Genomic DNA, 20,831 nt, shown 5'->3' with positions numbered 1-20,831 from the left:
GGCTACAAGAGTACCCACTAGCCCTTTTTTATGGTCTCAGTGATAGCAAGGCACTTCCTGCTCACATTCTTCAAATGGTGTCAATTTCACATTAGAAAGATCACTTTGGCAGCAGCATGTAGAAGGGACTTTAAGGGTAGGAAAGATGAAGAGCAATTCTCATCACTAGAAGACTGTCCAGAAGGCTACTTCATGGGTCCACACTAGCAATGATAGAATCCTGTTCTTGTGTCTAGCAGGATAGAGGAGACAGAAGGGGGAGTGCATTATAGGAGACACTAAATACTCAGAACTTGCAGAACTTACAGAACTTGATTAATTCGATGTGGGACTGTAGAAGAGTGAGAAATAAAGGATGACTTAAGGCTTAAGTGGTTAAGGGAATTGTGGTGCGATTGACCAAGGTAAGAAACTTAGTAGGAAAAACAGGTTTAGTGTCAGTGAGACACACAAATAAAGATAGATAGGAAGATGAATAGATAGATAGATGAATGGATGGATGGATAGATAGTTAGATAGATAGATAGATAGATGAGTCTGAAACTCAGAAGTGAGATCTGGGCTAGAGATTTCAACATGTAGTCACCAAGATAATATGTGAAACTATGGAGTTATATGAGAACATGAGACCATCTAGAGGCAAATGTAGAGTGAAAATAGAAATGAGGAAGCCAAGACTGGAACACAAAAGAACACCATCACTTAAAAGGGGAAGTCAGAGCAAATTAACCCACAAAGGAAATTGTGGGGTAGTGACCAGAGGGACAAGAAGTGAGTGGGAGAGATTTCTCATGGAAACAAAGGAGACTCCAGGAAGGCAAAATAGCCAATACTGTGATAAGAGCCACAAAGCAATCAAGTAGGTGCTGGCTGAGAAGTGTTTAATGGATTTGGTAATCAAATCTTTTAAGAATAGTTTCAGTGAAGGATTAGCAAGGGAAACCAGATTGTAGTCAATGAAGAAATGAGGAGGAGGAGAGCAAGTAAAGTCGGTGAGTATGGACAGTTTTTTCTACTTTGGGAAAAGGATGATGGCCTTATGGTAATGTGGAGTATTTAGAAAGGTGAAGAGAAGTGTTTGTCCTTCATGAATGAGAGTAACTTGGGCTGAGGGAGAAAACAGTAGTGAGATATTTAGGGATGGGGAGTGAAAGAAGAAGAAGAATAGTAATATAAATAATATGATGACACACAGAAGATAGCGAATAAAAGGAGTAAAATAATTGATCATTCAGATAGGATTCAGAACACAGATGGAAGGAACTTCTGTAGGGACAGGTAAGGATGGGCGTAACTGTAGATAAGCTTGGGAGTTAAAGGAATGTATTTTAAGAGAGTTCACCCCCAATAAGTGCTATTTTATCAGTGAAATAAGACACAAGATCATCTGATGAAAAGAGAAAGGAGAGGAATAGGAGATCTGAGGGAAGTAATGAACGTTTTGAATAGCAATTGGGAAGGATGATGCAAGAGAGGGTTGACTAGAAAAAAAGTGTAATGAGATTATAGAATAGTGTTGGGGGTATAGCTGAGATTGAATGTCAATTATTGGTAATATCCTAAGTCAGTAAAATGGCAATTTTCCCCAGTTATGCAAATCAACCCAAGAATAGAAATAGAAAATATAGATGGTTCCATAAATCATTAGGGATTCATGAAGCCCAGGTATTGATAGCTGTTATGAGCAGTTGGAGTGAAGTGGTTTGGAATGAAGCACCTTGGAGTTCAAGCCACAAGTGATGGAAGCAAAACCAGATGGAAAACATCTGGAAAAGGGTGATGAGTCAGGATTGGAACTAATGATCTTTGGAATCTGTACTGTACAGCCAATCATATACCTTCAGAACCCAGAATTGACTTATTGACATACTGTCCTTTTAACAGAAAAATATTTCTGCTCTGAAACTAAACTACTGATTAATTGTAGATACTCACTTTGAATGGGCAGTGCTGTGCTCAAGCTCCCCGATTCTCCATTTTTTGCAGCAGTAGTGGCATCAATACAAGGCTAAAGCCTATTCTACTGACTTCTGAAGTTTTAAATCAGAGCAGATATGAAAGAGAAGAGTTATTTTTAAATGATCCTTTTATTCTTTTTCCTTTTTCATTGTAAGGGGAGCATCTACTTGTTCCATTTTCACTTTTTCTTCTCTCTTGTTTTCAGAAGCCCTGTAAATGAAGAATATCAAGATAGTGTCATGCACTCTGATGGTAAGAGGCGAAAGACGTTTTATTTATTTTTTCCCTCCGATACGGAAGTTTGAGTTAATTATTCTCATAGGATCATTAATGGGTCATTATCGTCATTGGTCCATGCAAGACCCGTCTCTTATTTTACTTACTTATTTATTTCCTTTTATCTCCATGACCCACTCCCTTTCCTTCCTCCCCTTTACCAGAGACAAATATTCTAATGTACTTAGTGTGTGTCTTTTGTACATATTCTTTGCATGCTGTTGTATGTGTATATGTACATATTTCAATTTACACAAGCTGTATATTATAGCTCACTCTGGCCTTTTTTTTTATATTCAGCATAATGTGTTTTGGGGGGCTCCTCCATGTTATATATGTATATTTAATTTCTTTCTGTTAACTACTGCACAGCACTCCATGGTATGCATCCTATGCATTCACATTTCACCTTCAACTCGCTGGTACCACAAATAATAGTTCAATGCACCTTCTTGTCCATATCTCCATGTGGACCTCTGAGAGCCTTCCTTTATGTATATCCGGCAGTAGAGTGGCTGCTTGTAAGCAATGGCATACTCATTCCAACTGAGTAGGATTAGAGTGCTCTCCAGAAGAGCTGCATCTCTGTGTACTCCCATCACAGGGCATGAAGATTCCAAGATGCCTACCTTTCGCCAGTGCATAGTACTATGCAGCTTTCCAGTTGTTTCCAGTCTTACATGCATAAAATGATGACTTGTTTCATTTTCATATCTCTGCTTGCTGCTGAGTTCGAATACTTGATTTGTTTAATAGCCTTTGTGGTTTTCTCTTCTGTGCGTTGCCAGTTCCTATTCCTTGACCATTTTTTTCTTGGGGTTGGTATCCTTTTCTGGATGATTTGCAGGAGTTCCTTTGTATTCCAGATATTAATCCTATGTCAGTTGTAGACACTGCAAATATCTTCTCTCATTCTGTCCATTGTCTATTAACTTAGTCCATGCTGTCCTTCACTGAACATAAATATATTTTGATATAATCAAATTCATTAACATTTACTTTGTAATTTATACTTTTTAAGTTTTATTTAAGAAGTCCTATCCCTAGGAAATACAAATATTATCTTCTATGAACTTTATCCTTTATAGTTAGGTCTTTGATCTCTTTGCAGTCCACTTTTGAGGCGTTAGTAGAAATCTAGATTTGTTGTCTCATGTACAAAGCCGGCTTTCCCATTACCATACTCTGAAATCCACCCTTTTCTCATTAATTTATAATGCCACATTTACTGTATTAACTCTATTGACCCTTGAGCAGTTAAATATCTTTTTAAAATATCTTATTAACTTGCTTTGTTTGACACATGAAAGCAAATCCTTGGGAACAAGTAAGTCGAAAAGTGTGAACTAGTTGTGATTTTCTGGTAAAATCTTTGTTCCATACTGCAAGCCCACAAAACCAAACGTGCATGCTTTTCATAAAGAGAATAAAGAGTGTCTTCATTAATTTTTGGCTTTTGCATTATTTTATGAAAGTCAGTGAAATGATTTTATAATTAAATTACAAGATTCAAAAAAGCCATAGTAAGAATCTAAACTGCATATTCTATTTTGTACTTCTATACCTTTGGTAAATTATAAGTTCTGTTACATGATGAACTGTTTTGAATATTATATTACATCTAATAATCCTGTATTAAAGCACTTCTTAATTACAGTACATTAAATTGTATTCTTTTTTTAAACACTTTAGGAACTGGAAATCTGGATGAGGTCAGTTTTTTTTTCCTTCTCATATTATATTGCTGTAACTAGAATATGTAACAATTATTGTGATTCATTTTCTATTGATATAAACCAACAAATGAAAATCCTTATGAGTAATGGTGATTTTTTTCCATTTATAATCTTATTTCATCTAAAATGCTTGAGACATTAAACACCCATTATTACACTGACTCATAGTAATTTTGTAATGCTAAACATAGACTGAAGTCTGGCTACACATCTGAATTACATAGCAAGATATAAAATGAAATCTTTCTGTGCTTCCTTTTCCAGTCTGTCTCTAAAAAGGAAACAAAAATATTTTAAATAAGCCAAATTGACACACAAATGTATGCTTGTTTTACTGATTATTTGAGCAATGTAATATGTGTATGTTCCCTTATTAAATAATTACAGTTAATCATTATTAATGTTTTTCTTGACAGGAACAAGAGAGTGAAGGAGAAACATATGAAGACATGTATGAGTTACATTTTTTTACCATGATATTTTCCTTCTAAGATGAAAATAATGATTTGTATGAGGGAGAGTGGAGGGATATTCAACACTGGGAGGGAAAAGCTGTATTGTTCAAATGATGGGCATATAATGATAACCTTTATTTCAATACAAAGGACTAAAGATTCTTTTCTTGTCTAAGGATTTTACAGAGGATTCTATTAAAATGTCATCCCCGGAGAGGTCAGAGGCCTGCAGCCCACTAGATAGCCCACAGGCAGGGAATCACAGGGACCGGGAATCTGATTTCTTGCTCTCGGTGTGTCCTTGGGCACATGAATTCGTGTATACGTTACAATGTCCTCACCTAGACAGCACTTCACCTCACAACCTTGCTATGAGAGACGATTTAACACAGCACCAGATGCCAAAGTTTTAGCCTGCTAAACAGAAAGGTGTTAGAAAGGGTTCCAGAATGGGTTTCTGGGTAGCCCGAGACTAAGAAATTTCTTGGAAAATGAGTAGAAGTAGAATGAATATGTTATTTTATCTTTTGTTGATTCAAATATGTTAATTTTCCCTACCCAGTTCTTATTCAACTAATTCTGACTAAAGTTTCTGAATTAAGGTTTGTACATGTGTGTGCAAGTGCATGTATGTACGTGAACTTGTACTAGTGAGTGCATGAGAGAGAGAGAGCGAGAGGGATTAATTCTATTCATGCCGACAGGCCGCAAGAACCGTTATAAACTTTGCTTTCCACTTGCCTGCACGAGCTGTAAGGGCAGCAGAACCTTAGGAAGGCATCCTCATTTGAATGCCTCCTGCTGGTTCTAAGAACAGTCTCATACACCCAGGAATTTTGACAAGCCTTGGCTTTATACCTTCACCTATACTTCTTCACATACTATCTTCTGTTCTGGGTAGAAACCTCTCTGGATAGGGAGCCCTGACACGTCAATGCCCGTGGATGCTAAAACAAACTTACAATTTTAATCCACAGAGAAACATCCAAAGAAAGAGAGAAGAAAAGGGAAAAGGAGGAAAAGAAGAGATTAGAGCTGGAGAAAAAGGAACAGAAAGAGAGAGAAAAGAAAGAACAGGAAATAAAGAAGAAATTTAAAGTACGAGCTTGCTTGCCGAAGGGTGAAAAAGAGTAACCTCTTTTTATAACTTTCACACAAAAGGGGCACAATTCTTGAAACCTTACATGGTTGGAGAACTACTTAATCATTGTTTTCTAAAGAGTAGCTACCTTCACAATAGTAATGTTTTTGTCCAATAATCTCCTTTACCCCTGCACTAAAAAACTAATGCAATAAAGTCCAAATAAAATATGGTGGGAGCTCAGGAAATTTTATGTAGATTGAGTGAAAGAGTACTTGATTTCTCAGACCCATCTTGACCCTCCTTGTTATGCATTTCATTTTATCTTACTCATAATATGAGCTCAGGACCACACACATACACATCCCTGTGGCATGTATTATAGTGGTACGAGGGACAGAAGTGTCTCTGGATTAACCAGACCTGTCGTAATAAAGCTCCGTGAGCTACCTGATTGCTGCTGTCTAGACCTGACTTACATTTTTGCCTTTATTTTAAGCTGACCTACATTCTGACTTGATACCTGCTGTTTCTCCTCCCTCTTCATCCACCTGGATTTCTGACCTCTGTCTTCTCTGATCTCTGATTTCTAATTGTGTGATTTCTATTACTACCACCACTACCACTATACTTGCGCACTATACTCTTTTGGCCAGTACGTCTTTGATGACATGGCCCATCTGGGGTGGGTCTAGTATGTCAGCTATAGAGTGATTATCTAGCTACAAAACTATTCTTCACTATAAAAAGGATTCATATCAAGTTTCCTTTAAATATTTAATTCCTCCTGAACATTTACAATATGGTTTGAATTATAAAAATGTGGTTTATATATAATTTCCCAGTATATTGATTATAGTAAAACAAAGGTTCAACAGCAGGGCAAAGGGAAAATGTAAAGCTTAGAGTCAGTTGGACAGATGTGGATTCAAAGTCCAACTGCACATGCAAATTATGTGATCATGGGCATATTACTAAACTTCTCTGAATCTCAGATCCTTATTTTTAAAGTGAGTCAATGATACCTCTCCTGAAAGATTTTTATGGAATTAAATAAAATAATGCACGGAAGGCACTGTATCTATTATAGGATCTCATTCAATTTTGCTTACTACATTAAGCAAAATTAAGATTACAGTATGAATACTAAAATATTTTACTCATACAGAATGTATGGCTACCAATGTTTATAGTTTTCAAGTGGAAAACATGAAAAACTAATTTCTTAAATGAAAATCTTTATAACATACTTTTTATGAAGAGATTGTAGTTTTGAAGGAATGGTATGAAGCTTTCCCTTGTGGGTTTTTTTTTGAGAAATCAATTTTGCATTGTTTCACTCATTCATTTGAATAACATTTGTTAGTAAGAAAAAAATAGGATATGGAAGATATACCACCAAATATGAACTCAAAAGTTTGTCAAGACTAGGACTTCACACGCTATATTTCTTCCACAAAATGTTAATAGATGTTCCAATTAAATAAATAAATGTGAGAACTGTTACATAGCTTCACATTTCATTAATTCCAAGACAAAATATTTCACATTTTAAAATTCTGATATTAAGATGCCTTTTAACATCGTTGGCATATCAAAAATTTAACTTAAGCTATTTTCTTTCTTTCTTGGTGGTGCATAATTAATGATATGTCTCACAATTCATCACATCACAAGTTCAATAAAATAAAGTAGACCTTCAAAACTCACAATGCATATTTTCATATCAAAAGGTCCAAGAAATTCTGTTGAAAAGACCAATTTAGGATTAGGAAATGTTTAGGATTCATGGCCTCTAAACTAGATTATTCCCCTGCTGTCAAGAAAACACTGTACTATTCAGGATATTAATTTAAAAACCTCTCATAATATTTGTTTGTTATTTTTATTATTCACAAAGCTATTTCTCTGTCTACCAAGCAAACCACCAGCATACCCCATAAAAACACATAGCACCCAGCATGTCGTACATAAGTGGTATTCGGTTATCGGTGGCTTTCTCTGCAAATCTTCCACAGAGTTCCCGAGGTCAACAGATCACTGCCACTCTCTCCTGGCCCCCGAGCATGTGCTTACCTGTTCTTTGCTGGTTCTGTCTGACCTCTGCAATTTTCCCCTAACCCCTCCTCTAAGAACATTCACCAGGAATGACATTCACCCTCAACTTCTAGTTCAAACTTGTAAATGTTGGTAATAGGCAGGTTGGCAAGTGGTGGACATATTGTCTTTCAAAACCGCATTCCTTAAAGATGTTCTGAATAGTAAAGAAGCCGGTCGTGATTTTTTTTTCCTCTTTGCAGCTAACAGGCCCTATTCAAGTCATCCACCAAGCAAAAGCTTGCTGTGATGTCAAAGGAGGAAAGAATGAACTGAGCTTCAAGCAAGGAGAGCAAATTGAGATAATCAGAATCACAGACAACCCTGAAGGAAAATGGCTGGGCAAAACAGCCAGGGGGTCATGTGAGTGCACATTTTCCTACGACTTCGAAGTGTTTTCTATTTGAGCCAATATTAATGTGAAAATTCTTCCAAAGCTACTCATAAGCATTAAGTTGGGAGCACGTTACAGGGTGGACAAAGATAGGAAGATTTTAAATGACAGGTATAGCTCCATCTTCACCTCATCTGTGTAATCTTTTTAGTGGGGAAAAATGTAAATATTTATAGTATCTCAGGGAGGAGCAAAGAGCATTAGGTTCTTCATTGAGGTTAAAAGGCAAAAATGATTCATATGAATCACTTTGGAATCTTGAAAATAGACTCTAGGCTTACCCCAAACCACAACAGCATAAGACTTTGACAAAGTACAGTGAAACATGTGTCAACAAGTCTATAAATCAGAATTGCAAGCAAAGAAATAAAGGGAAAATTTAAAGAGTAAGTGTGCAGTTAATATTTTATCCACAACTTTATGATATTTAAACTACAGTTACCTGAACATAAGTTGTTCCCCTTTTGGTAGATGGCTATATTAAAACAACGGCTGTAGAGATTGACTATGATTCCTTGAAACGGAAAAAAAATTCGCTTGGTGCTCTTTCATCAAGACCTTTTGAAGATGACCAGGAAGTATATGATGATGTCGCAGAGCAGGAAGATGTTAACAGGTATGTGTAAATACAAATTGTAAAGCAAATCAAATCATCTCTTTGTCAGATATTGTGGATTTTAAGATGCTAGAATTTTACTTTCCCTATTTCCTACTGCCCTCTATCACTAAACTGAATTACTATTTACAATCACTTCAATATGGATGAAAAGTCATTTGAAACTCCATAGTCTTTTATTTTACTCTTTGATTGTATGTATCAAATACTACTTGAAATATAATGGGCCATTTGCCAGATATTGCCAAACGTGTTGTCAATCCAAAATGCTGTTTTACAGTATTTATTCTGATTTGATCTTAAGGATATGCCTAAAGTAAGTATGACTTTGTAAAACTGAAGGATGAGATGTAGAAGTTAGCTCTGAAAAATATAAAGTGTTTTTCTCTGAAATCTGAGTCTAAATATATTCATCGTTCTTATTTAAAAACATAACAGACAAAAATGCTTTTTTAAGCCAACTCTACTTTGCTCTTTAAGAGTAAAAATGTAAAATCCCCTATGATCCCTGGCAATCAATTAAGGGTCCAACTTTCCATTCATTCCACCAGAATGGCATGACCTTCCCTGCAAGAATTATGGGAACATCTTTCTGGGGTAGAGGAGTCCAGAGGAGAGGATGGCGATCTTCTCCCACGTACCTTTCCTTCCCTTCTCTCTTTTCTCCGTCTCCAGCTCCCTTTATCCTTGCCTCCTCTTCTGTCTCTTTTTCCTAGCTCTGATCTTCCTTGTCCTTTCTTCTCCTTCCTTTTCCTTTCCCCTTTTCTTTTCATTCCTTCTTGCCTCCAATATCTCCCTTTTCTGGTAAAGCCATAATCCCTTCAAGTTGAAGGAAAAGGAGAAGGAAAATCTCCAGCACGGTGAAGAATCCTCTTTTTTTTTAATGCCCATTTGTGAAATTGGGAAATCCCCCACGTGATCCCAAAACACATGATCTGTGCTAGATCTTCACTTGGGAAAAAATGTGTCTGCATTCTTCATAACTCAAATTTTAAAGGAAAAATATTTTCATTATCAACCATTTTAAAAATGTAAAATGATCAAAACAGTAATATACTTTTGAACTATATGAAGAATTAAATTTCCCTCTTGTGGACTTTGAGCTCATGGCATCAATTAAACTTATGTTGCTCTCTGGCAGTTTTGTCTTTCTAAAATGAATAATAGGGAATTCCCTGGCGGACTGGTGGTTAGGATTCTGGGCTTTCACTGCCTGGGGCCTGGGTTCAATCCCTGGTTGGGGAACTAAGACAAGCCACGTGGCACAGCCAAAAAAAAAGAATGATGGCCTTCCATGCCTTCTTACCATGTTATGATCATAAATTATGCAATATATAGCAAAACATGCGATATATGCACTGGAGTTTACAGATTGTAAATTGGCCTTAGTAATAAGAAACACCTTGACCTAATTTGAAAGTCAGTAAATGCTAATTTAGGGGTCAAAGTTCCAAATGGCCATATTCTGAGAGTTACAGAATTTTCTGGACATGAGTATGCCATACCATGTATATTAGCAACATATATACCTTATGTTTGACTTTTATCTTTTTTAAAAAAACACACACATTTCTCTTATTTTGGAATTAAAGAACCCCAGTTATATTAATATATACATATTTACACTGATGAACATACTCAAGAAAAAAATGATAAATCCACAAAAAGGGATGATATCCTTAAAATGAAGCATTATTTTCCATAATAGGTGACTATTTCCCAAAACTAATGCTATTACCTTTTCCTTTTATCTAGTCTATACATACCACAACTCTAAAAGATATCTCTAGTTAGTAAACATGTAGCAGAAAAAGAATCTTCCATTTAATAAACTGGGGTTGGAGGAGGTGTATGGTTTTTATGCTTAGTATTTTAAACAAGTATAGCCCCACAATATTTACTAGCGTCTATTCCTCCCTTATGCACATTTAATAAGAAAATGGAATAAGAGACATCACTTCTACACAAGTTTTTTTCTTGAAACTACAGCTGCTGCTGGCAGAGATCTCATGACAGAACATGCTTTGTCCTCAGTGGAAGAAGGAAAGATGCTGAGTATAGCTGGCAGCTTGTCCTGGCGAGAATAAGAGAAGGCACCATCCTCTCCTCTCCCTCCCCCAGATGCCTCCTGGTTCCTTGCACTCTTTACCAGCTCTTTCCCAATTCCTCCAGGGTAAGGAGAGCTGACTGTGTACTTCAAATTCTGTGAGCAGACAGGAGGCTTAAAAGCACAGGACCTGACAGCGGTTCTTCTCCCTTTCTTCTCAACTAAGCAATTTTTTGTGCTAAATGTGAAACGTTGAACAAAAGGAAATTACAAGTGCAAATACCACTCTTCCATCACATAAAAAAACTTTCTTCTGTGTATGTTTCCAACCTTTTCCCTGCGATTTATCCTTTCCTCTTTCTCTTTCCTCCTCTCTTCTCACACTCTCCTCTCCTTACCTCTCATTCATCTGATCAATGGTTTGTATTCCAAAAAGACCATTATAGGAAATTGAAGAACGGCTATAGAGATGAAATCATGTATGGTGGCTTTGCTCCTGATTATAACTCTGTTCTTTAGGAATTGGGTGTGAGACTCTCCAAGGGAATATATTGTATTTGCCAGGAGTGGCAGCCAACCCAAATTGCAATTTTTCACATAATTCTATCTGCTTGCTTCATGCTCAAAGGGAAGTGTTGAGGACAATGAATGTGAAAATAGTTTGTAAGCAAGTAGAGAATATACTAAAAATTCATCAAAAATCAATTCTTATTTATATATTAGGACACTTATAGCATGTTTTTCTCCAAAGTTCCATTAACAAACGTACTTTTTATTTCTAGATCAGCAGTAGATCTGCGTCGGACCAATTTCTTTTATTCTGACTTAAAGGTTGAGGAATCAGATATGAGTGTATAATTACACTATACGATTGTAATATCAGACTGATATCTGTTACTGGCAGATTATCCAAAAGGCTCAAATGGTGACACAGGGAGCGCAGCGAGGTGTAGCCAAAAGCATATTGTAAGGGAAGGCAGGATGCTGAAGTTCTCCTCTCATCTGTTCATTTACTTAAAAGTGGGCTTGGTCATATCACGTCATTTCTCAGCACCTCAATTGCTTTCTGCAAAATGAACTAGATGACTTCTGAGATTTTTTTTTTTAGTTCTCACACTCTACACTTCCTTTGTTCTCACAGAACTCATATTTTAGTGGCAGAAATGGACAAGAAAACAGACAATTATAAAAGAGGGGAAATATAGAATGTTATCAAAATAAATTAAAACTCAGAATTCTGGATTTAGAGAATCAGGAGCCACACTCTACAAAGGCCCCATGAAGAGGATTTCAGTTTTTTTTAAGTTCTCCCTTTTAAAAAAATATAATGCTATTGGACTAAGAGTTAAATGCTGTGACTATGAGATAGCAAAAGAAAATTGAATTTAATGCAATAATGGTTCTGGAATAATACTCTCTTTTTATAAATAAGTCCATCTATGGAATGACGTAATACAGTATAATCTGAAAACTGCCTCATGGGAAAATGCTAGAAGCAAACAGTATCATTGTTTAGAATACTTTATGGTGCTGAATCTCACTTGATTCTTATTAGGTTTGTTTTGCTTTGTTTTTTGCTTTGTTACTACTCATCTATTACAATAAGGAACAGTTTTTCTTCCTTTTCACATATAATATCTGATAACTTTTTTTCTAACTAAAATATAGTTGATTTACAATACTATATTAGTTTCAGGTATGCAACATAGTGATTCAATGTTTTTATAGGTTATACTCCATTTAAAGTTATTATAAAATATTGGCTATATTCTCTATGCTGTACAATATATCCTTGTAGCTTATTTATTTTGTACATAGTAGTTCGTACCTCTTAAACCCTTATCCCCAGCTTGCCTCTCCACCCCATCCCCTTGTTACTGATAACCAGTACTTTGTTCTCCATATCTGCGAGTCTCTTTCTGTCTTGTAATATTCATTCATTTGTTTTATTTTTTTTAGATTCCACATATAAGTGATAACATACAGTATGTGTCTTTAACTATCTGACTTATTTCACTAAGTACAACACCCTGTAGGTCCACCAGTGTTGTTGCAAATGACAAAATCTCATTCTTTTTATGACTGAGTGACATTCCATTGTGTATATATACTATGTCTTCTTTATCCATTCATCTGTCGATGGACATTTAGGTTGCTTCTTTTGATATATCTTGGCTATTGTAAATAACATCCTGCTAAACTTTTGATTGGAATGTTATTTTTTCTTTTGTATAACTGCTCAATATATTTACTTCTCTCCCTGATAGCTAAATACTTCATATATTAATTTAATTGGTCCACTTTTTTTTTCCTAGCCACAATCAGAGTGGAAGTGGAGGTAAGCCACACACTTTCATCGGCAGTTTCTGCAAGTCTTCAACGTTTTTGTGTGTACTAATGACAAAATGCTTTTGTCTGCAAACAATGAGGAGGATCTTAATGTGGTAGAAAGAACACTGGACTGGGAACCAATGACCTGGAGTCCAGCCCTGGCCACTGAGTGACCCTGAGCAAGTCAGTTCTTTCTTCCAAGTTTGTTATGGGTCGGTCATAGGGTGACTCCACTTCCAGTATGCCCAGGGCAGTCTTGATTTATGCCAATTGTCTGAGCACAATTTTTAGTAGTATCCCCCTTCACTTTCAGAAGTATCCTTGTTTGGATGATAACTTACATGGTCACCTTAGCTCTGACTCCTAAAGACTCCTCGTTATCTCATCAACAAAATAAGGGTTACTAATACCTGGCAGTGCTAAAATTCTCATCCTAAAAATCAAATGTCAAGTTGATTGTACATATTCCTGTACAGAGAAGGTACTCAATAAAGATTTGTTAAATAAATATTTGTCAAATAGAAAGGTTCCTAAGGACTATAGGATAACAAATCAAAAAAAGGTTTAACTTTTAAAATATCACATTGATGAAATGATATAAAGAAATGAAAAGTCAGCCCATCAATGTTTATAAATTCACCTTTCATTTTATTTGCTTTTCTTTACTTATATCTTGATCAGTAGCTTTTTCTGAATGTCTCCTCAGTATTAATTAAATTTTTCTTATCACCTCTCCCTTCTTTTTCCACAACAAATTCTAACTCTATCTTTATTTAATTTGACTTTTTTCATAGTTATTTTCCCCCATTTCTTTCATCTCCCATGCATACTACTCTTTATCTTCCCTCATATTTTTATTACATTTCACCTCTAAAAATTCCTTATAAGATAATGTTAAAAATAATTAATTTACCTACTACCTATGTGAGAGTGGGAAATAAAGCTAGTTTTTATTTAAATAGTTGATATGAAAGTAGGATGCTTTCTGCAATTAAATAAGACAGATTTATTATCAAATTTTGAGTGAACATTTGTGACCAAATTATAAAACTAACAGAAGACTTTTTCCCCCCTAATTCACATGAAGGGATGTTCCCACCTCCCCCAGACGATGATATTTATGATGGGATAGAAGAGGAGGATGCTGTTAATGGGTAAGAATGATCAGCGAATTGCCTTTTTGCCAAGTATTGTATATACTGGAGTTGTATAGTTTTGATTTCTATTTAAAATAAAAAGCAGAAATAGCATTCCCTGTTACATTACCAAAAATTATTTGAATGTTTAATTAACATCATTAGTAAATGCGGAAGTGTAACTGCACCACACTTCAAATGAAGTGGTATATTGTTTGGAATAACCTTGACAACTACGTCAAAAGAAGTGAAATGAAAAAGGGATAAAGGATTAGAAGTGTTGCAGATTTTTTTTCAAACTTTTCCCTATCATTTATTTATCAATCAATAATTTATTTTTATGACAATCTGGAAAGTTAATCAGTCGCATGGCTATCCTTTGTATATTAATCATAGTTGTAGGCAACCCAAATAAACTGAGATCATATGCTATCTGGGGCGAAACCAGTATTGAATCCTTTGGGTGTTTAAACTTTTGAAATGGTCTATTTTAAAATTTAAATACATTAAAAAAATTTTTTAATCTATTAACAACTTACTTTTAATACAGTATAGCTAAATTGATGTCTAAAACTTAATCCTGACTCAGCTCGCTAGTTTAAGAACCAGGAGAAATCTACCAAATAAGAAAAAATAACTTACCTATTTACCTAGCAGAAGCAGTATTCAAAGACCATAACCTATAAACGTAATAGCTTCATTTTGTTCAATACAATGAGTAGCTTACAGCCTGAACGATCAAAGCAGTATAATTATAAAAAATCTGATCAATGCCTGCATGCTCCAAAGCTCCACGCTACAGGTTGAAGAGAAGAGTAACACGTGGTCCTGGGGGATTTTGAAGATGTTAAAGGGAAAAGATGACAGAAAGAAAAGTATACGAGAGAAACCAAAAGACTCTGAGTCAGACAATGAAGGTTCATCGTAAGAGTTGACCAACCACCAAATACAGTGCACGATAACAGCACTAATAATTTAATCAAATGCTGCTAATATTTTATAACCAATAACCAATTTCTGACCAACTTTTAACAATTTAATGTGTTTTTTCCATTAGTTATTCTAGCCTCATTTACTGTGTCACCCTTAAACTCATGCATTTATATAAGAGGAGCACAAAGTATTCGAAAATCATCATATGGTTCAAAAATATATTTTGCTTCCCATTCGGACATGTACAAGCACACACACGCACAAGTGTACACACACACACCCTCACACATTCATACACACTCACCCTCCATTTAGCAGGACTTTTTTTAACTGTGGCATCACATCTGAATGTTCACAATTCCAATGCCACATTTTATTATATCATATTGTATACTGACTATTCTTCAAAATATACATTCTCTTTTAAAAATTAATTGCTAGAAATAAAGGACACAATTTGGAATTTCTTTTCTCTAAGTACAGTATTTAAAGTCTTTGTAACTCTATATCACAATTGTGATATATTAATTCTACTTGAATTACATATTTATCCTATAATAAAATTATTCTAAATATCTTCAGTTTGTATAAATAAAACTAAAGCATAAATTTTACCTTTCCATACAAAAATAACCCTTTAGTATAAGTTCCATGTGTATGAATTTGAAGGATCTTCATTACACTCGCTGGTACAGGATATCCTTATTTTATATGTGCCTAATAGATTCACCACACTTAACTGAAGTCTTTATAAGATGTTAATTCCACATAGAAGTCCTAATTTTAAACCCTTTTGTGAGACACTAAAACAACACTCAATAAACAGGACTCTTAAAATTATAAGTAAACATAGCAAATCTTCTCTTCATGCAGCATTACTCAAATGTAGTCCTTAGAAATAAAAGAAGAGATTTTTTTTTTTTGCTCTAATTACACACCAGCTAATTCTGGTTTTAGATCACTTGAACTAATGACCTTTCACACTTTACTGTAACTGTGCACCATTCTTCCAGTGATGTGTGTGTGTGTGTTTAAAGCTCAGAAAGTAATAAAAGCAAAGGTCTTTTTCTGTTGCAACTAAAAGCCACCCAATCCTGATTTCAAATCACTTCTGTTAATAAGCTCTCACTCTCTAGTTTCAGTGGATATTCCTCTCTTATTCACCATTCTTCTTTTGGAGATATACATGTACATATTGTTGAAACATGGTCATATAAAGATTCCTATGACCTCTGCTGATTTTGACTCTGCATTTCTATTCTTTGAGTCAAATAAACAGTTCTGGGCCTGAGCTATGCCACAGTGACTCCAGAATACTGAGACCATTTAATTACTCTGGTATGATAATATGCCCAAACTTCATAGAACAAATCTGCAAACATTGGTCTAATGGCTGTGAGCAAAATAAACCACTGGATATCTTGACTCTTGAATTTTTGGTCAACACTGGAGTTCACAAAAAGTTTTGCTAAATTCCAGATTGATGGACAAAAACTTGGGACTTAGCAGAGAAATGGAGGATGAGAAAGGAATGACAGTCAACAGATTAATTAGACTTTATAAGCCTCCAGGCTATTCATATCTCTCCTAAATAAAAGACTCAATTTCTGTGTTTATATTGGTCTGATTATAACTGTGTTATCATTTTCTTTCCAGTTTCCCTTCTCCTCCTAAACAAGTGGGTAAGTAATAAAAGCTAATTGCATATTTTATATCTCACTTCTTGCAGATGAGGTAGTGGAAAGGATTGGCTATAGTCACGCTGCCTGAATTAAAGTCCTGACTCTGAAAATAATAAATTGTGTAACCTTGTCAAGTAACTGCACCTGGGGTCACCACAGTTTCTCAACAGTAAAATAGTGGGAAGAGGAAATTTTAAAATATCATGAATTTTAAACAGTTCTTCCAGCCATAGGATCACTATGGAGAAAGGACCGAGTAGGGATGGACCCCAACATTCCCCATGGACCCTCCCCACCCCAATTCAGTCAGAGCTTGGTGTATTGGACTTATGCATAAAGATTTCTGAAAACATGCCACATTATATGCCATGAAGGTCCTTCTAAATCTAAATTTCTTTGATTTTTAAAATGTATCACTTATATTGTCTTTGGAAAATTTTCCACTGCTCAATGTGAAACAGTTTCTTCTTTGTACAATTTTGATCAGCTTATTTTTTTACCCCTGCTGAGACAGATCTTTAAAGGAGTTTTCTTAAGTTTACTTTGAACAAAATAAAATGTCTCACAAGAATATTCAGGGGCTTTTAAAAAGTTTATTTTGACTTGTAAATAAATTGAAAGAGGGCTTCCCTAGTGGCGCAGTGGTTGAGAATCTATCTGCCTGCTAATGCAGGGAACATGGGTTCGAGCCCTGGTCTGGGAGGATCCCACATGCCGTGGAGCAACTAGACCCATGAGCCACAACTACTGAGCCTGCGCGTCTGGAGCCTGTGCTCCGCAACAAGAGAGGCCGCAACAGCGAGAGGCCCGCGCACCACGATGAAGAGTGGCCCCCACTTGCCACACTACAGAAAGCCCTCACACAAAAACGCAGATGCAACACAGCAAAAATAAATTAATTAATTAATAAACTCCTACCCCCAACATGAAAATAAATAAATAAATAGAAAGAGCAAACCAAACACAAAGATAATCTATTCTTCCAGACTGTTTATCTGATTTTGTTTTCAGTTATCAATTTGAAAATATGTAAGGCTCTAACTCAAATTGATCAATAACTGATAAGCTTATATCTTAATCTATAATTTTCAAAAAGTACTCAAGAAACTTAGCTCTTGGGCTCCCCTGGTGGCGCAGTGGTTGAGAGTCCGCCTGCCGATGCAGGGGACGAGGGTTCATGCCCCGGTCCGGGAAGATCCCACATGCCGCGGAGCGACTTGGCCGGTGAGCCATAGTCGCTGAGCCTGTGCGTCTGGAGTCTGTGCTCCGCAATGGGAGAGGCCACAACAGTGAGAGGCCCACGTACCACAAAAAAAAAAAAAAAAAGAAACTTAGCTCCACAAATAGTAGGTACAAAATGGAAAAAATGTGATCAAATAAGTAAAAAATGTGTTTCTTGTTTTAATTTTCTTTCATTCTCAAAGGTGCATGTGCGTGGAATAGTAACTTTTCCCTTTCTGGAAACCAGTGATATGTAATATTTTTACATATTTATTATAGATTCTTCATATAGTTGAGCACGTTTTATCCTGTGAAATTACTTAACCTGAGTGGGAGGAAAATACACACACAAGCACACACACACACACACATATATACATACATATACAGAGCATATATATATATATATGTGTGTGTGTGTGTGTGCATATATACAGAAGAGGGGGATTTTTTTTTTTTTTGGTTGCACCGGGTCTTAGTTGCGGCAAGCAGGCTCCTTAGTTGCGGCTCCCCGGCTCCTTAGTTGTGGCATGTGAACTCTTAGCTGTTGCATGCATGTGGGATCTAGTTCCCTGACCAGGGATCAACCCAGGCTCCCTGCATTGGGAGCGTAGAGTCTTATCCACTGTGCCACCAGGGAAGTCCCAAGGTGGGGGGGGGGGGATTTTTTAAAGGAAATCAAATCCTTACCACTACCAGAGAGCATTTTAAACTTTCTGTGATAATCATTTCTTAAAACATTTGTACTCTCTTCAACTCATCTCTTCAGCTTAATTTGCTGTGGAGCAACTTAATAGGTGTAGAGAGGATGCATTCCTCCTGACTTTATCAACAAGAAGTCTAGGATCAAGAAAAATGTCTACATATTGGAAAAGCCATTGAACCAGTTAAGGTCATAGCAACTTTTCCACCAATACTGATTCTCAAGACCTGCTGGTATCAGAAGTGTCTTTTATTTTACTATAGTGCCACACATAATATTCCTATAAGGTAAAAGTTAATAAAGACAGATCAATGAGTAAAAAAGAGGGATAGATAGATAGATGATAGATAGATAGGCACAAAGACAAAGACATATAAATAAAGTGATATATATTATCCTAGCACCCCAAATCCCATAAAAATCTTTACTTCAATCTCTACCTGCAGCTGATGGCCGGTAATATTGATTTGCTTGTCAGCAATCTACTAATCTTACAATTCATCACACTTGTGGATATTCAGATAATCTCAGTCACTGCTTTAGGGTTTTTTTCCTGATAACAATAGTTATTATCATTGTCACTATTTTGTTGTTGTTGTTTTTCTTTTTGAGGGATATTTAACACAAGCATCAAGGAAGAGAGGAACCTCTCTCTCCCTTTTAAGGAATAGGCAGTGCTTCCAGGAGAAATGTACAGAGACCTCAGGAAAACTTATTTTGTTGTCCTTGAAACAATCTTTATATTAAAATCCCATTGAATGCTCATATCAAAATGTACATTAACAGTGTTTCAACATTTGCTATTCTGTCTTTTGTTAGACATGGGAGATGAAGTTTATGATGATGTGGATGCCTCTGATTTCCCTGCTGCACCACCAGAGATGAGGTAATTTAAATGTTCTCATTACAATGAAGTAATGAAAATCAGACGGTTTAAGAAAATTCAGCTGGAATAAAACCCCAGTGAGGGCGTGTGTACTGTGTGCCATTCTGTTGGCTCTGTCGTCCTCTCCCTGATCCCAACTCTGAGCTCTCTGCCAGGTTTGTGAATGGATGGATAGCCCAGGTTCTCCTCCTCCTTCTCTCTCTCGCTTCCCCTCACCCCTTCCCAGTGGTCCTTCTTCCTGTCCCCTGATTATCTTCTGACCTATGACTCACCAATGTCTTCATTCATTTATTCACTCATTCACTGGGAAAATATTTGAGAGCCTGATCGCAACTGCTCTCACTGATTCATTCGCTCCCTTTTTTACTTTTTTCTCAAAACGTTTTTTGTCTTGAACACACTGCTTAGTTTATGTCTCAATCCTAACCCACCTGCTTCAAGCCTCCTCCATCCTCCACAAGAAGGTCGTTTCCTTTTATGAAAAAAAAAAAGAGACAGCAGATTTGTGTTTTGAAAGGACTTTTACGAGTTATGTCACTTTTTCACAAAATCATCTGATTCTCAAAGGTTCTATTCAAACAAAAACAGTCAACAGTGAATAGTGACATTCTTTAGCTTACCTAAGGCTTCAATTTAATTTTAGACAAAAGTTGTAAGAAAATCTAAAATCAATTAATAGAAGAGGAGTACCTTTTGAAAATTCTTTTGTAATAGAAAATAACATGTTAGGATGCTTTTTTATACTCCAATAAATATGTGAGATGATCTGATACATGCTATGTATGGAAGCAAGAACACCTCTCTAGCTTTTTCAAGAAAAAAGAAAGATGAATAAAAAGATCTTGAAGTTGATCAGTTAAAGGATAAAAGTAACATCAATGGAATACAGTAAGTGGTGTCTTCTGAGCTGTACTGATAAAAATGTATGAGTGAACTCTAAGTTTCTGTTTTTGTCTTTTTTTTTTTTTTTTGTGGTATGCGGGCCTCTCACTGTTGTGGCCTCCCCCGTTGCGGAGCACAGGCTCCGGACGCGCAGGCTCAGCGGCCATGGCTCACGGGCCCAGCCGCTCTGCGGCACGTGGGATCCTCCCGGACCGGGGCACGAACCCGTGTCGCCTGCATCGGCAGGCGGACTCCCAACCACTGCACCACCAAGGAAGCCCCTCTTTTTTGTTTTTTTTTACCAACATTGTTAAACTAATTTTACACAACAAGAGCAAGATCAAAGAAACTGAGGGGAAAATATCCTGTTATTTATATAAGAAGATCAAGTTCTAC

At 36.2% G+C, this 20,831-nt stretch overlaps 1 protein-coding gene across 5 annotated transcripts in view; it reads left to right on the top strand.

Annotated features, from left to right (window-relative positions):
* Positions 1–20,831, top strand: part of FYB1 (FYN binding protein 1) — a 175,951-nt gene that overhangs the window by 140,825 nt on the left and 14,295 nt on the right. For 3 of the 5 annotated variants that reach the window (XM_089908804.1, XM_089908802.1, XM_030759670.2), the window contains 11 exons: positions 2,165–2,211; positions 3,928–3,947; positions 4,388–4,422; positions 5,404–5,524; positions 7,808–7,967; positions 8,470–8,614; positions 12,977–12,999; positions 14,080–14,146; positions 14,918–15,052; positions 16,718–16,743; positions 19,487–19,553. In XM_089908804.1, coding sequence (XP_089764930.1) covers positions 2,165–2,211; positions 3,928–3,947; positions 4,388–4,422; positions 5,404–5,524; positions 7,808–7,967; positions 8,470–8,614; positions 12,977–12,999; positions 14,080–14,146; positions 14,918–15,052; positions 16,718–16,743; positions 19,487–19,553 — 846 coding nt within the window. The remainder of the gene's footprint in view (positions 1–2,164; positions 2,212–3,927; positions 3,948–4,387; positions 4,423–5,403; positions 5,525–7,807; positions 7,968–8,469; positions 8,615–12,976; positions 13,000–14,079; positions 14,147–14,917; positions 15,053–16,717; positions 16,744–19,486; positions 19,554–20,831) is intronic. The other 2 variants (XM_089908805.1, XM_089908803.1) reach the window with 1 other exon arrangement.

Source organism: Delphinapterus leucas, chromosome 3 (assembly GCF_059928025.1).
Source record: "Delphinapterus leucas isolate spDelLeu-1000000601 "Yukka" chromosome 3, BTC_Dleu_Yukka2, whole genome shotgun sequence".
NCBI classification, from domain to species: domain Eukaryota; kingdom Metazoa; phylum Chordata; class Mammalia; order Artiodactyla; family Monodontidae; genus Delphinapterus; species Delphinapterus leucas.
Note: the sequence above shows the minus strand (reverse complement) of the source record. Positions and strands in the feature narration are given on the sequence as shown.